The sequence below is a fragment of the Carex rostrata genome, chromosome 25, assembly GCF_964058835.1.
Source record: "Carex rostrata chromosome 25, lpCarRost1.2, whole genome shotgun sequence".
Taxonomy (NCBI): Eukaryota; Viridiplantae; Streptophyta; class Magnoliopsida; order Poales; family Cyperaceae; genus Carex; species Carex rostrata.
Genome location: NC_135942.1, coordinates 3,638,430 through 3,651,565, shown reverse-complemented (window position 1 = coordinate 3,651,565; position 13,136 = coordinate 3,638,430). Strand labels below are relative to the sequence as shown.

The window sequence follows — 13,136 nt, the reverse complement described above, 5'->3', positions numbered from 1 at the left end:
CATATTTCCTTCCAGATTTCGGGGGATTGTTTCCCAAGGCACAAAAATAGCTATATATTGGCAGGGAGACACCAGGGGAAGACATCTTTCAACTTAGCTTTTATTCTACACATCTTTCCACATCTTTTCTATCTTCCCCAAGTGATTGAAGGCGATTGGAGCGAAGGATTGAAGGTTTTCTCGAGCGAGCAAAGGTGAAGACAAGGGGCAGCGAGCGAAGAGATTGGTGTTTTCTATTCTCTTTCTTGTTTTTCTTAGTTTTAATCATGTTTACTCTTGTATTTCTCTTGGATGTTAACACACCCATGAGAGGCTAGATTTCCTCTCTAGGGGCTTAGGCTTAAAACATGAACTTGTGTTAAAATCTACCTTAGTTGGATATTTTTCTCTATGATGATTGTTTGCTTGCATGTTTGTTCTTGTTGATTTTATAATTCATGTGTTTGTATGATTTGTGTGCTCGTTAATTAGCGTCCCGTTTAGGTCTAACAAACTTAAAGTGCTAGGATCAAAGAATTGATGGTACCAAATTGTATACATGAATAACCTTAGGATTAAGATTAGAAATGACCAAATCTATTTCTTAGTCCGGAACCACAAGAAACAAAGGTTGAATTGAGGTGAAGGACTTAATCGTGAAGCCTCATATTTGATTGGGACCCCTAGAATTGAACTAAATATTGGTATGAAAGACTTAATCGTGAAGTATTGATATTTAGGGATAAACTAGGCTAACCTGTGCTTATGGTCTAGATAGCTAGGGTGAAGGACTTAATCGTGAAATCCGAATTATTTAGGCACGTCATTAATTCACGAAAGTGACCCTTTTTGATATTTAAGGCTTAGAAACCCCATAATTGCAAACATGAATTTAGAAACCAACTAAGTATTGATTTGACCAAGTGATTGTATGCCAAAAGCCCCTAGACTTCCATCTCATTAAATCACAAAACTCATTTTATTTGTTTGTTTAAATTGCTTTGTTTACTTTAGACTCTCGATCGGGTATTGAATCCACAAAACCAATTTTCAAACAAACCCCCCATTTACTTTTATTGCACTGTTTTAGAATTAATTAATTTAGTAAAAAGTAATATTTCCCGTTGTCTTTGGATCGATACCTAAACTACTACAATGATAGGTTGTATGCTTGCAACTGACCTATTATTGTGTACTAAGGTTTTATAAATTTAAAAGTGAAAAAGTGTATTAAATTGACCCATTATTCGATACCTAAAATACATAACAATTATTACGAAATTCCCTTTTTTATGAAAAAAAAATGGGGCTCGAGGCCCCGAATTCAAGTATTGTTTTCCTAGTATTAAATATTTTTTTAAAGTTTTCGAACCAAACTCCAAATAAAATGCAAAAAACATATAATATGTTTTATTCGCGAATAAAACGCGAGAAAAACACCCAAAAAAATTTTGAATTTTTTTTGCTGGAGATTTTTTTTTGGACTTCCTTGTTGTACCAAATAATTCCCGAATTACACCCGAATTATACCCGAATTATACCCGAATTATACCTGAATCACAAATTTTTGATCTCGCAAAAACAAATTCGAACTTTTCGTTTGTCACTATGGTTACCAACTCCGTATACATGTCATTATTCTCGGCATATAATATTAATGAGACCTTCTCAGTACATTTATTCTTTGGATTGGAAATCTATAGAAATTTAGTTTCATGCATATAATGAGATCTTTTCCGTACATTTATTTTGTGGATTGGAGATATAGAGAAATTTAATATCAGACAAAAATAAAAGTTTGTGATTTTAGTGAGATGTATCACATGTTGGTTATCAAAATTGAAACACTCGGGCTCAAATAGAGGTGGATTCAGAATAAATACACACAAATAGTTAATTGAATTCAAACTTATTAGCTAATTAAAACTAGATAAAACATAATAAAAAATAAAAATAATATTCTTTTACATAATAATAAAACAAAAAAATAATATCCTTTTACATATTAAAAAAACAAATTAGCTAATTGAATGCTCAATCAATTAGAATTCTAAGGAAAAAAAATAATAATCTTTGAGTTTGAGCAGCAAAAATTTAAGTTGGACTGGACAGAGTATGACAATTTAATTTTCAAGGGTGGACAAAGGTCTATTGGATCAAAACTAATTTTCAAATTTCATGGTTTAGGGTTTATCTTAATAAATAACGTGACTCAGTCAAAATGGCAAAATAAATAAAAACTAATGAGATGGGCTACGGTGAGTTGCAAAAGTAAAGCGACTATTTTACTTCACACTCATATTTTGCGATTTGAAAATCCAAATAACCAATCCGAGCCGCTCAACATGATCTCCATATTGAAATGTGCTTGGAGACCAAATTTTACATTTTTTGAAATTTTTTTATTATTTATTAAGTAATTTTGAAAATTGCTGATCCGGTTATACAGAAATTTTTACTGTTTTTTACTGTTCACAGCAAACACAGCAGTTTTCAAAATTGCTTAATAAATAGTAAAAAAATTCCAAAAAATGTAAAATTTGGTCTCCAATCACATTTCAATACGGAGATCACATCTAAATGTTTGAATCGGTCATTTGGACTTTCAAAATAAAAATACAGCGTGAAGTAGAAACGCGTTTTACTTCGCAACTCACCGTAGCTCATCTCAAAACTAATTCTTTTATCGTAAATTTTTACAACCAACAATGAACAAAATTTCATTTAGAATACTGCGAGAGGAAAAGACAAAAGCTCTGTTAACTGAATAGAGAATTTTATTTTCTATATTTCATTTTTTTTTTGAGATAAAATGGGTATAAATCTTTCACATGTAAATAGTTATAACGTATGTTCAGTCAGATTTCAAACATATAAAAATATATATAATACTGAATTCAAATTTGATGACACTATTCTTAAAATTAAACATATAGGTTCAACATTTAGACCGAACTCGTGCTTTCAATTTGGCAAAACGATTTCTCTATTTACGAGATGCAAGAATTATACCTGAATTTATTTATTATAACAACCTAAAAGCACCACATGTGCTTAGGCCGAACTTTTTAAGTTCATATGTTGCATCTGCCCTCTTATTTAGTATTTGTGAAATTCATTTTTTGATGTATAAAACGCATGAATTAAATTATAACTGCTGAATTGCATACATTTAAAATTAATGCATAGTATTGTGAATTTTTAAAAAATTAAAAATATTACTGTTGTTCTTTTTTAAAGGGGGCAATTTCATGTATGTCCCTCCAAAATTAATAATTACGTATCTATCCTTGAAAATTATACAAACTCATATTTTTTAAAACAGTGAGGGGCGGCATAAATCTGTGAGAGGGGAGGCGACTAGGGAAGGCAGGGAGAAATCTGTGATTTGGCACGTTTGGAGAGAGAGGCAAGGAGATTTGGCACCTTAAAGAGAAGAGAACTCAGACGGGCTAAAGAGACTGAAGGACATAATGGTCAACATATTATTAATTAATAATGCTGCTGATTTTGTTTTGCTGGTTTGTTACCAGGGTTGGTGTACCGATGTGGGTACGTTGGTTTTGAATGGGTTCTGTAATATATTTCTTGTTCAATGGAATGGGCCTTTGGCCTTTTTAAAAAAAAAAATAATGTACAATAAATTTTAACGTTTTCAAAAATATTATTTAATTATTTTTGGAGATAATTTGATATCTTATATAGTTAGATTGGACAAATATGTGAGTTTGTATAATTTTCAAGGATAAATATGTAATTACTAATTTTGGAAGAATAAATACGTAATATTAAAACTTTTGAGGGATATATATGAAATTCTCCCTTTTTAAAAAGTGGGATTTGCATATTAAATTTTCTGAAATAACTATGAATAATTGAATATACAGGTCAGGTGTACGTGTTATTGGGTTCCATTACATCAAAAGGTTTGTTTTTTTTCGAGGAAATATGAAAAAGCTTTCTTTTGCTTCATACAACTCAATCTAAAACACATTGAATGCATTCAGTAGGATACGGACTCACAGCACAGTGAAAAAGGTACATGACTGAGAGGTGGTGAGGTACCAAAGGTTCATGTCAACCAGTCTCCAGTAAAATGTTGCATTCAGACAAACATAAAATTATTCAACTCTAAGTACCTGTTCGGCAGCACAAAATTAAGCTTCCTTAGACTTTCTTAACTTTTAATCTAGACGAACAGCTCCTCCTTAGACCAGATTAAGCATCTCTCCCCTTAAGATTTTGATCTCCTTAGAGCTTCCTTAAAATACTTTTCGAACAATTATATCTCCAAAAGCAACTGCTCCTTAGTATCCTCTCATTTCTTTACTGTTTTTCGTACAGCTCCTTAAGGGCGTGCTCCACAACGGAGAGTAAACCCCTCATTAAAGGGAAGGAAGGGGAGACGAAGGCAGACTGGAGCTGCCCGCCACGGTTACTCGCTCCAGAACAAAGAAATCAGAGAGGAGAGGAAGGAGAAACGCTACTGTTGCAGGGGTAACTCTACGTTGAAAGCTTCCGAAATTCGTACCCCCCGATTGGAGGTGTAGACGGAGTAACACGAGCCGTGTTACCCTCCCTTCGTCTCCCGTCCCCTTCCTCTGCGCGACAGGTTCTGGAGCACACCCTAAGGAGCACCATCTTTTTTTATTGGCTTTTACTCTTTCTTCTCCAAATGATAGCACAAAGTTCGAGGCAGCAAAATAAAAACATCTTCCCATCTCTACTCGACATTATCGGTCCTCCAATAACAAACTCGTGAATCTAACACCATACATAGCTTCCTCTCGTGAAGCTCTTTCTATAGACATCCCTTTTGATGGGTTTTCACTCTCTTTATAAAATGTCACTACAATCCGATAAATTGTGAGTTTTAACTTCTGAATTTCATCAAATTATTCTAGTTTTTCTTAATGTTTTCTCAAAATTAAGATATTTGTAAGAAGAGATTGTGTATATTAGGACATAAGAATTTTATTATGAATAATAATTTCATGTATTTATTTGGTGGCTGAATTTTTTTTTTCTTTTCTCGTTGAACAAAGTGATCAAGAATTAGAAAAGTCAAGTTTTTTGAAATGATAATGCTTAGACACTGGAAGGGACAGAGATTGATTGTTGGTTGATTTCTCAATTTCAGTTTATTTATATATTTTGTTTTTCATGTAGCTAGTGTGAGAACATTTTTATACTCACTTTCGGTTTATAGAATGCCAATTACAGTAGTCAAACAAATAGATAAAATTAGAAGGAGGTTCCTATGGCAAGGTAATTCTAAAAAGAAAAAATATATTCTCATAGATTGGTACACATCTTGTTTAGCCAAACATGTTGGAGGTTTAGGTATACTTAACCTTAGGCAAATGAATATCTCCCTTTTACTTAAATGGTGGTGGAAATTAAAGAATAATAAGTATCATAGTCCTTGGAAAACATTAGTTGTTTATAAATATATAACTCACAATTCAGCTGTTTTCTCCTCATTCTGGTCTGCTTTAGAGAAAGTCAATCACATAAGTGACATGAGTGTTTCTTACACACTAGGTGTAAATACACCAATCAAATTCTGGACTGATCATTGGTACCAAAATTGCCCTTTAGCTATAAAATTTTACACACTGTACACAAAATGTAGTAATAAGGATGTTTTGCTAGCTGATGTCATACACTCACAAGAGCAGGTCGTTCGGTTTAGGATAGAATTACTTGGAGTCGATTATCAAGACTGGCTAGCTCTCCTACACATCATTAGCACAACCTTTTTTACTCTTCCACATGATTACATTGAATGGAAATGGGAGGCTTCAGGGAAGTTTTCAACACACTCCATCTACACACTTCTTAATTTTGGGGGGGTTAAACCTAGTGACTCTATGCTTTGGTGGAAATTACCAGTTCCACCAAAAATAAAATTTTTTATGTGGTTAGTATCCCATAACACAATATTGACCAAAGATAATCTTGCATTGAAAGGGTGGGTTGGAGATCAAATTTGTCATTTCTGTTCTGAGCATGAATCCATTGATCACTTATTCATAACTTGCAATTTAGCACAACAAATTTGGTTTTATTTAGGTAAAAGTCAATGGGTAATGCAAAATTGGCATACATGGGACGATATCTTACATTTTGCACAGACGTTGGATTATGAAAACAGAAATGGTTTCTTGATTGTTTTAAGTGCAGTTTGTTGGAGTATTTGGAAACATAGAAATGAAGTATGCTTTACTAATTGTCATGTTAAAAATGCTAGATCGTTAATTTTGCTCATTAAAACCTTGTGTGGCTATTGGTCAGGTACCTTGAAGAAGAAAGTCAAAGATGCAGTTGGAGAGTGGCTTCCTGTGATTGAAGATGTTATTCCATTAGCTTAGTACATACCCATGGAGGTGGTAGTTTACCAGCCAGCAGCCGACTCAGATGGGGGTCCTCCTGTGATGACCTAGATGCTTATGAAGACTAAGCCCCAATTTTGTCATTTAGATATTATTAGCCTCAGCCCATTACTTAGCGGCTTAGTTTTAGCTACATTAGTCTATTTTTGGAATATTGCAAGTGTTAAGATTTGGATGATATCTGTCTTGGTGTTTGTTTTGTTGTTGCGGGTTTTTGTTGATTGACTCTAAAACTGGAACAATTGTGATGGTGTAATTATCCATATTCCGATCAATGAAATGGACATTTTGCCTTTTTTCAAAAAAAAAAAAAGTTTGAGAACATTCAGCAATTTGTAGTAGGCCAAATCAAAATTGACGTTACATTGATTTTCTTTTTGTTTATAATTTTAGATTTTGTGTTAGCATTCTGGTTAACCACTGCTATCGGCAGTATTGTGTTTTCTTATACATGCACCAGTATCGTACTGAACAATACCGCATCTGATACGATCATCTGATTTATTATTATACCGAAAAATTGCTATTTTACAATACCAAGCTTTGCTAGATTTTATTTCTCTTTAGTTGTGAGCATGAGGTTTTTCATTATTGGATTACTAATTAAGGATGGGACATCCCGAATGAATAATAACTTTCAAAATTAATTTGCGTGCTTAAATTTATGAATGAATAATATATTTGAAAAAACAATAAATTAATTAATGTCATCAGTTAGCAAATACTGTAAGTCTTGGTCAGAGCATTAAATTTTAGCTAATATAATTATAATCACTCTTGACCGCTCAATCTAAATTTTAGCTAAAGTTTATTGATTTTATTAACTAGAGTACCTTGAATTTTGATTAAATGTAATTATTTACACTATATTATAATCTAATGAGCCTTCTTAATTAAATTGCATAGCGACAACAATACAAGGGTATTTAGGTCTTCACATACAAAATAATATATTTTATTCATACTAACTCTTTCTACTTAATCCTACTACTTACCGAACAAGTACTCCTTAGTAAAGATTAAAATCTTAATCCTTGACATCTCAAGGAGAGTTGCCGACCACCCCTAAAACATCTAACAGAGACCAAAATTATCTTCATTGGATGTTGATAGAGATGACTTTTTTTTTTTTGGTTTCGTGATATTTCAAATCAAACTATAAATCTCGTGTTTACAACTACTAACTAAAAAAAATTGGTGGCAGTTGTCTTCTCTCGCTCGCCCTTATATAACGGATTTGCAAGGTATATACTGTTACTGTAAATGGACAATTTAATTAGAAGACAAAAGCATTTTAGTTTTTAACTCAACAAGAAAAAAAAAATACTATTTGAAAATCGTTCATCATCCATTTCTCTTGTTTTGTACTTGGTATAAAATATATATATATATATCATAGCCTAGGAGCAATTTATAAAAGAAAAAGAAAACCATTTCAATTTTTGTTCGTCTTCTTAATTTCTCTGGATTCCGCAACTACCCCACCGGCCACCGTCATCCTTAATTAATTGCTTTTCACCACCAGCATTTACTGTCCCTACCGCTTGCAAACGGGTCGGATTCTTTGCACATTTGGGAAAATTTTCTTGAGGACATTTATTGCATGTTTGCTTAACTTGCGATCCAACTTTTTTTGTGAAACATGGTTTTTCACTGATGATAGGTTCCATTTATTTGACAAATAAATTAGTATCTTGCATGAATATCAGGTTTAGAAACTGAAGGTTTTTACCGTTATCAATCAAATATGGGCATGACCCATGTTTTTCCTAAAAAGGTCTTTCACAAGTTTTGCACACTATAAAATGGAAACAATAAGTCATAAAAAATAATAAATTTATAGATAATGATATTAAAGATTTTTCTCGGATGAACAAATTAAGAGGGTTTGCAAGTATACACGAGTACATGACAACAAAGTTTATGTAAAAGAATCAACCATTGGTCAATGAACTTTAGCGGGTCGGATTAATTAGGATTGAGATCCGTTTCAAATAATCCACTGGGAGTTCTATAGATTGTATGTCCCACTAAAGAGACTTTTCAAGTGGCGAGACGTGATTCGTTGGGTATCATTTAATGCACTCGAGCCCACCACGTACAGTCTATAAAAACATGACTGCTCTAGACTCAAGCCAAAACAAAGCCTCTTTAGGCGCCAAAAGAAAAATAATGAAAACCATGGGGAAGGTAACACTTGTAATAGCACTTTGCTTGTGTAGTTCGTTAGTGAGTGTGATCGGGAGACCGTTGGCGGGTGAGCAAACAAAGGAGGAGAAGAACCTTTGGTTGCATAAAGTCTTTGGATTTGGTAAGGGTGGCGGATTTGGTGGTGGGTTTGGTAAGGGCGGTGGGTTTGGTGGCGGCGGTGGTCTAGGCGGTGGAGGAGGGGGTGGGTTTGGTGGTGGCGGTGGAGGTGGGGGTGGGTTTGGTGGTGGCATTGGCCATGGTATAGGTGGTGGGTTCGGTAAAGGTGGAGGCCTCGGTGGTGGTATAGGACATGGAATTGGTGGTGGATCCGGTGGTGGTCTTGGTGGTGGATCCGGTGGTGGTCTTGGTGGTGGGTATGGAAATGGTGGAGGTCTAGGAGGTGGAATTGGTAAAGGAGGCGGTTTAGGAGGAGGCATTGGACATGGTATTGGTGGCGGTTTTGGAAAAGGTGGTGGTCTTGGCGGTGGGATCGGTAAAGGAGGTGGTCTTGGCGGTGGGTTTGGTAAAGGTGGCGGTCTTGGTGGTGGCATTGGCCATGGAATCGGTGGTGGATATGGCAAAGGTGGTGGTCTTGGTGGTGGCATTGGCCATGGAATCGGTGGTGGATATGGCAAAGGTGGTGGTCTTGGCGGCGGCATTGGCCATGGAATCGGTGGTGGAATCGGCAAAGGTGGTGGTCTTGGTGGCGGCATCGGCCATGGCATCGGTGGTGGGTTTGGTAAAGGTGGTGGACTTGGTGGTGGCATCGGTGGTGGAATTGGTAAAGGTGGTGGTCTTGGTGGTGGCATCGGTCCTGGAATAGGTGGTGGCATTGGTCATGGAATTGGTGGAGGATTTGGTAAAGGTGGAGGTGGAGGTGGAGGATTAGGTGGGGGCTTCGGCAAAGGCGAAGGGTTTGGCTTTGGATTTGGAAAAGGAGGTGGGATCGGAGGAGGATTTGGTGGAGGTGGCGGCGGTGGCGGTGGAGGTGGTGGGGATTTAGGTGGCGGTGCTGGCGGCGGTTACGGTGGAGGTGGCGGCATTGGTGGTGGCCACTAATTAAGTGAGACATTTCCTTTTGCATGCATGGATCATGCACTCCTTTGTATCATCTCGATATAAGGTTTTGCATGAGTTTACCTAATGCTAATATATATATATATATGTCGTTGTTTCTTTTGAAATTTATGTAATTTGCTTCTTAAGGCGTTTGATAACGATTTGTTATTATGTTATTAAGTTATTAAGTTGGTTGCCGAGTTTTGTAATTTGTCTACATAATAATTCTTATTTAGTTTTAAAAAGATATTAAAAAAAACTTGTTTTTCCTATTTATTATTGTTTGTCTGTCTCTGCATTATTAATTAAACTCAGAGCATACTATAATATAAAAGTATAACATTTTTTTTGGAAGGGTTAAATTATGCACTCGTACTGTACACACAGAGACACCTCATTCATCAATCCTGTGGTAAAGCATATGTGTAATTAAGGCTTGTTAATGGAAGTGGCTGACCATGAATACAGAGGAGTGACATTTATAACACATAAGATTGGGTTATTGGGTTTTAAATACGAAATAATTAAGATTTAAGAGGTGTGCAGAAAGGGTTGTACTATTTGGTCCAATCCAATTATGTGCGCAGGCTACATTTAATACTCATGCAGATCCTTATCTCAATATCCTTGACTGCTATCGGGTATAAATGTATTGAAAACCGGATTAGATCCGGATTGAGATAGTAAGCATCCGATACCATATCCCCCAAATAAGCATGTCGCCAATTAGAAGTAAATTCATAAAGAAAAGTTCTCCATTCTTCTTCTTTTGTTGTAAAATTTGGATAATTTTTATGTTTTACTCGTTTGATCAGTTATGTCATACTAAAAACTAAAATATCTGAAAATACCCCAATTTTACGATGCTCGACTTTGAATTATCAGTAGTAATAAGGTGTTTTTAAGTTCACCAAAAAAAAATTGTGAGCTTAACTCTAATATCTATCGAATTAACTTCAAACAATGAATCTGAAATGTTAAAACCGATCTACTTCATGTGTGATGAGTATCCATGTCAAATTTATAAATTATCGACTTAACTTATTTTAGTATAAAATCAAGCGGTGAAAAATTGATAATAAATGAATGCATTAAAGTTAACTAAAAAAATATTTTTTTATTGTTTGACTTTATACTAAATTAAGTCGAAAATATATAAGTTTGACATGTAAATCTATCACTCATGAAGAAGATCACTTTCACTTTCAACATTTTGAATTATTTATTTAAAGTTAATTTAATAAATTTTGAAATTAAAACTCATCAAAAGACTTAGTGAGCTCAAGAACATCCTAATTTTACTCTTGAATTATATCTATGATAATCACTCAGGTTCTTATTGGATTCAAGTACCAATATCGGTCAAGATTGATTTTCAACTGTGCTTACTTTTCAAGTACCAGTACCGGTCATCTGATTTCAATATATTTTTTTGAGTAAAAATATGGATCGAGTCCATATTTCATTGATAAGTGTTTGTTACACAAAGGGTATAACTGTCAAAGAAAAATGCAAAATTTAAAATGCTCAAAACAGTTGAGCTATTTAGGGAAAATCATAAAAACTGAAAAACAGTAAACTAAGAAAACTGCAAAAAAAATACCAGTAAACCAAAATAAAAAAAAAAATTGGAGACTTAACAACCTCTTATTCATCATTCTTGATTATGCTCTCTCTCCCTGTATTGTTCATAAAATTTCATGCTATCTGATTTCAATATATTGGATTACTAGGTAGTAACAATATTATTACTGGCATGGATCAACCATTGGAGTTTATATCAACCCTTTCCTCTTAATTGGATCATCTATGTTTTTTTTGCTCAATACAATTCTTATTGAGCTTTGTCTTTGTATGCCGTTTGTATTTGTTTATTTTTTGAAATTTGCGTTTAACTTTTTATGTCGTTTTCGTATTTAATAGCAACCGTTAACTTAAGCCCAAAGCCCATTGGAACTTGGGTCAAGTCCAGCGAAACCCTAAACCCTATCCGCCTTCTCAATTCTCATCTGCGCTGCCGACGGTGGTCAATGTTGGTCAAAACTAGGGGTGTCAATGGTACCTTTTTAGCCGTTTACCCGACCCGTATCGTATTCGATAAGGCGGATATGGGTAAGATTTTTTTTTCGTTAGCTTATTGGGTATGGGTATGGGTAAGAATTTTTTTTCGTTAAATAAATGGGTAAGAGTATGGGTAATGACTATTTCGTACCCGTTACCCTATAGGGTAATTATAAAATTCAAATATATATTCAATTCAATTTCCAACTCACTTAAATGTATATTTAATTCAATTTCTAATCCACTTAAATGTATATTTGTGTTTTTAAATTTTTATTCTTTATAAAAAATAATTTTGTTGAAATTAATTGCACATTTATTTTATTTTTTATTAGAAATGCAATTATATATGTGTTAAAATGAATGAGTTTTTGATGTTTAATTTGTAAAATATAATAAAACTAATTATTATACTAGTATTATTCGTTATTCACCCGTTATTGTTTCGTTACCCGATAATATTAACGGGTAAGGATAGGGTAGGGTAAGATTAATTTTTAATGGGTACGGGTAGGGTATGGATAAGATCAATTTTAATGGGTAAAAGTCCTAGTGTGTTGGGCTTTCACAGGAAGAAGTAGTCCTCATGATTGGTAAAAGTCCTAGTGTGTTGACAATGCAAGAGGAGCTCGTTGGTAGGAAGATGAAATTCCTGATAAAAGATGCTTGTTGTGATAAGATTGACGTGGTCCGAAATCCTGTTTTGCTCGGTCTGAGCTTGGAGAAGAGGCTCATCCCCAGGAACCTTGTCCGGATGCTTCTCAAGTCAAAAGAGTTTCCAGTGGCAAATCAAGCTTTTATTTCTTTTGCAACACCAATTGAACAGCAGTTTGTGCATAAGTTTGTTATGCCATATGAGCATGCTTTTCCTGGGATCCTTCAAGCATATGTAGATGTGTGTGGTGGAAAAATTGCTAGTAAAGAATGGTTTAAGAGAAACTCAAGTTGACTGTAACTTTGTAATGGATTACAAAATTTATATAAACCATTTATTCGGTTGAACTTTAGTGTCAACTATATTGTACTTGTCTTTTATTGGTCATTGATTGCTCTTTTATTTGGAACTACATCTGTTTTTCTCATTTTGTGTGCTTAGGATTTCAAAATTTATTGCTTATTGTTTATGAAATAATGAATTGAACATGTAACCAGGGCCGTTGGTTCTCAGGTTCCACCTATTTTGATCATCATGCATGGTTCAACGGGCAGAGTCCTGTTATGATCTCCTAACCTGCGGGTTAGACTATCTCACTGGTCAAAATAATCATGCAAATTTATGCTGAATTATAGTATCTAAAGTTACCAAAACTCTATGATGCTCAACTTTGAATTATATTTGTTGATAATCACTCAGGTTCTAATTGAATTCAAGTCTGCTTCCAGTAGAGTATACAGAGTTGAGCCCGGCCTCAAGTAATATATGCTAAAGATTCAAAAATCTTGCACTAATAT

The 13,136-nt window shown here is 34.4% G+C and overlaps 1 protein-coding gene across 2 annotated transcripts; it reads left to right on the top strand.

Moving 5' to 3' along the window:
• Positions 1-8,504: 8,504 nt before the first annotated feature.
• On the top strand, positions 8,505-9,848 carry LOC144543956 (uncharacterized). Of its 2 annotated transcripts, XM_078292403.1 has the most exons (2): positions 8,505-9,036; positions 9,067-9,848. In XM_078292403.1, the coding sequence occupies exons 1-2, from the start codon at positions 8,547-8,549 to the stop codon at positions 9,621-9,623; spliced, it is 1,047 nt and encodes a 348-aa protein (XP_078148529.1). In that variant the 5' UTR covers positions 8,505-8,546; the 3' UTR covers positions 9,624-9,848. The 2 variants fall into 2 exon arrangements, with proteins under 2 accessions (XP_078148529.1, XP_078148528.1); XM_078292402.1 differs by having other exon boundaries at positions 8,505-9,848.
• Positions 9,849-13,136: the final 3,288 nt, after the last annotated feature.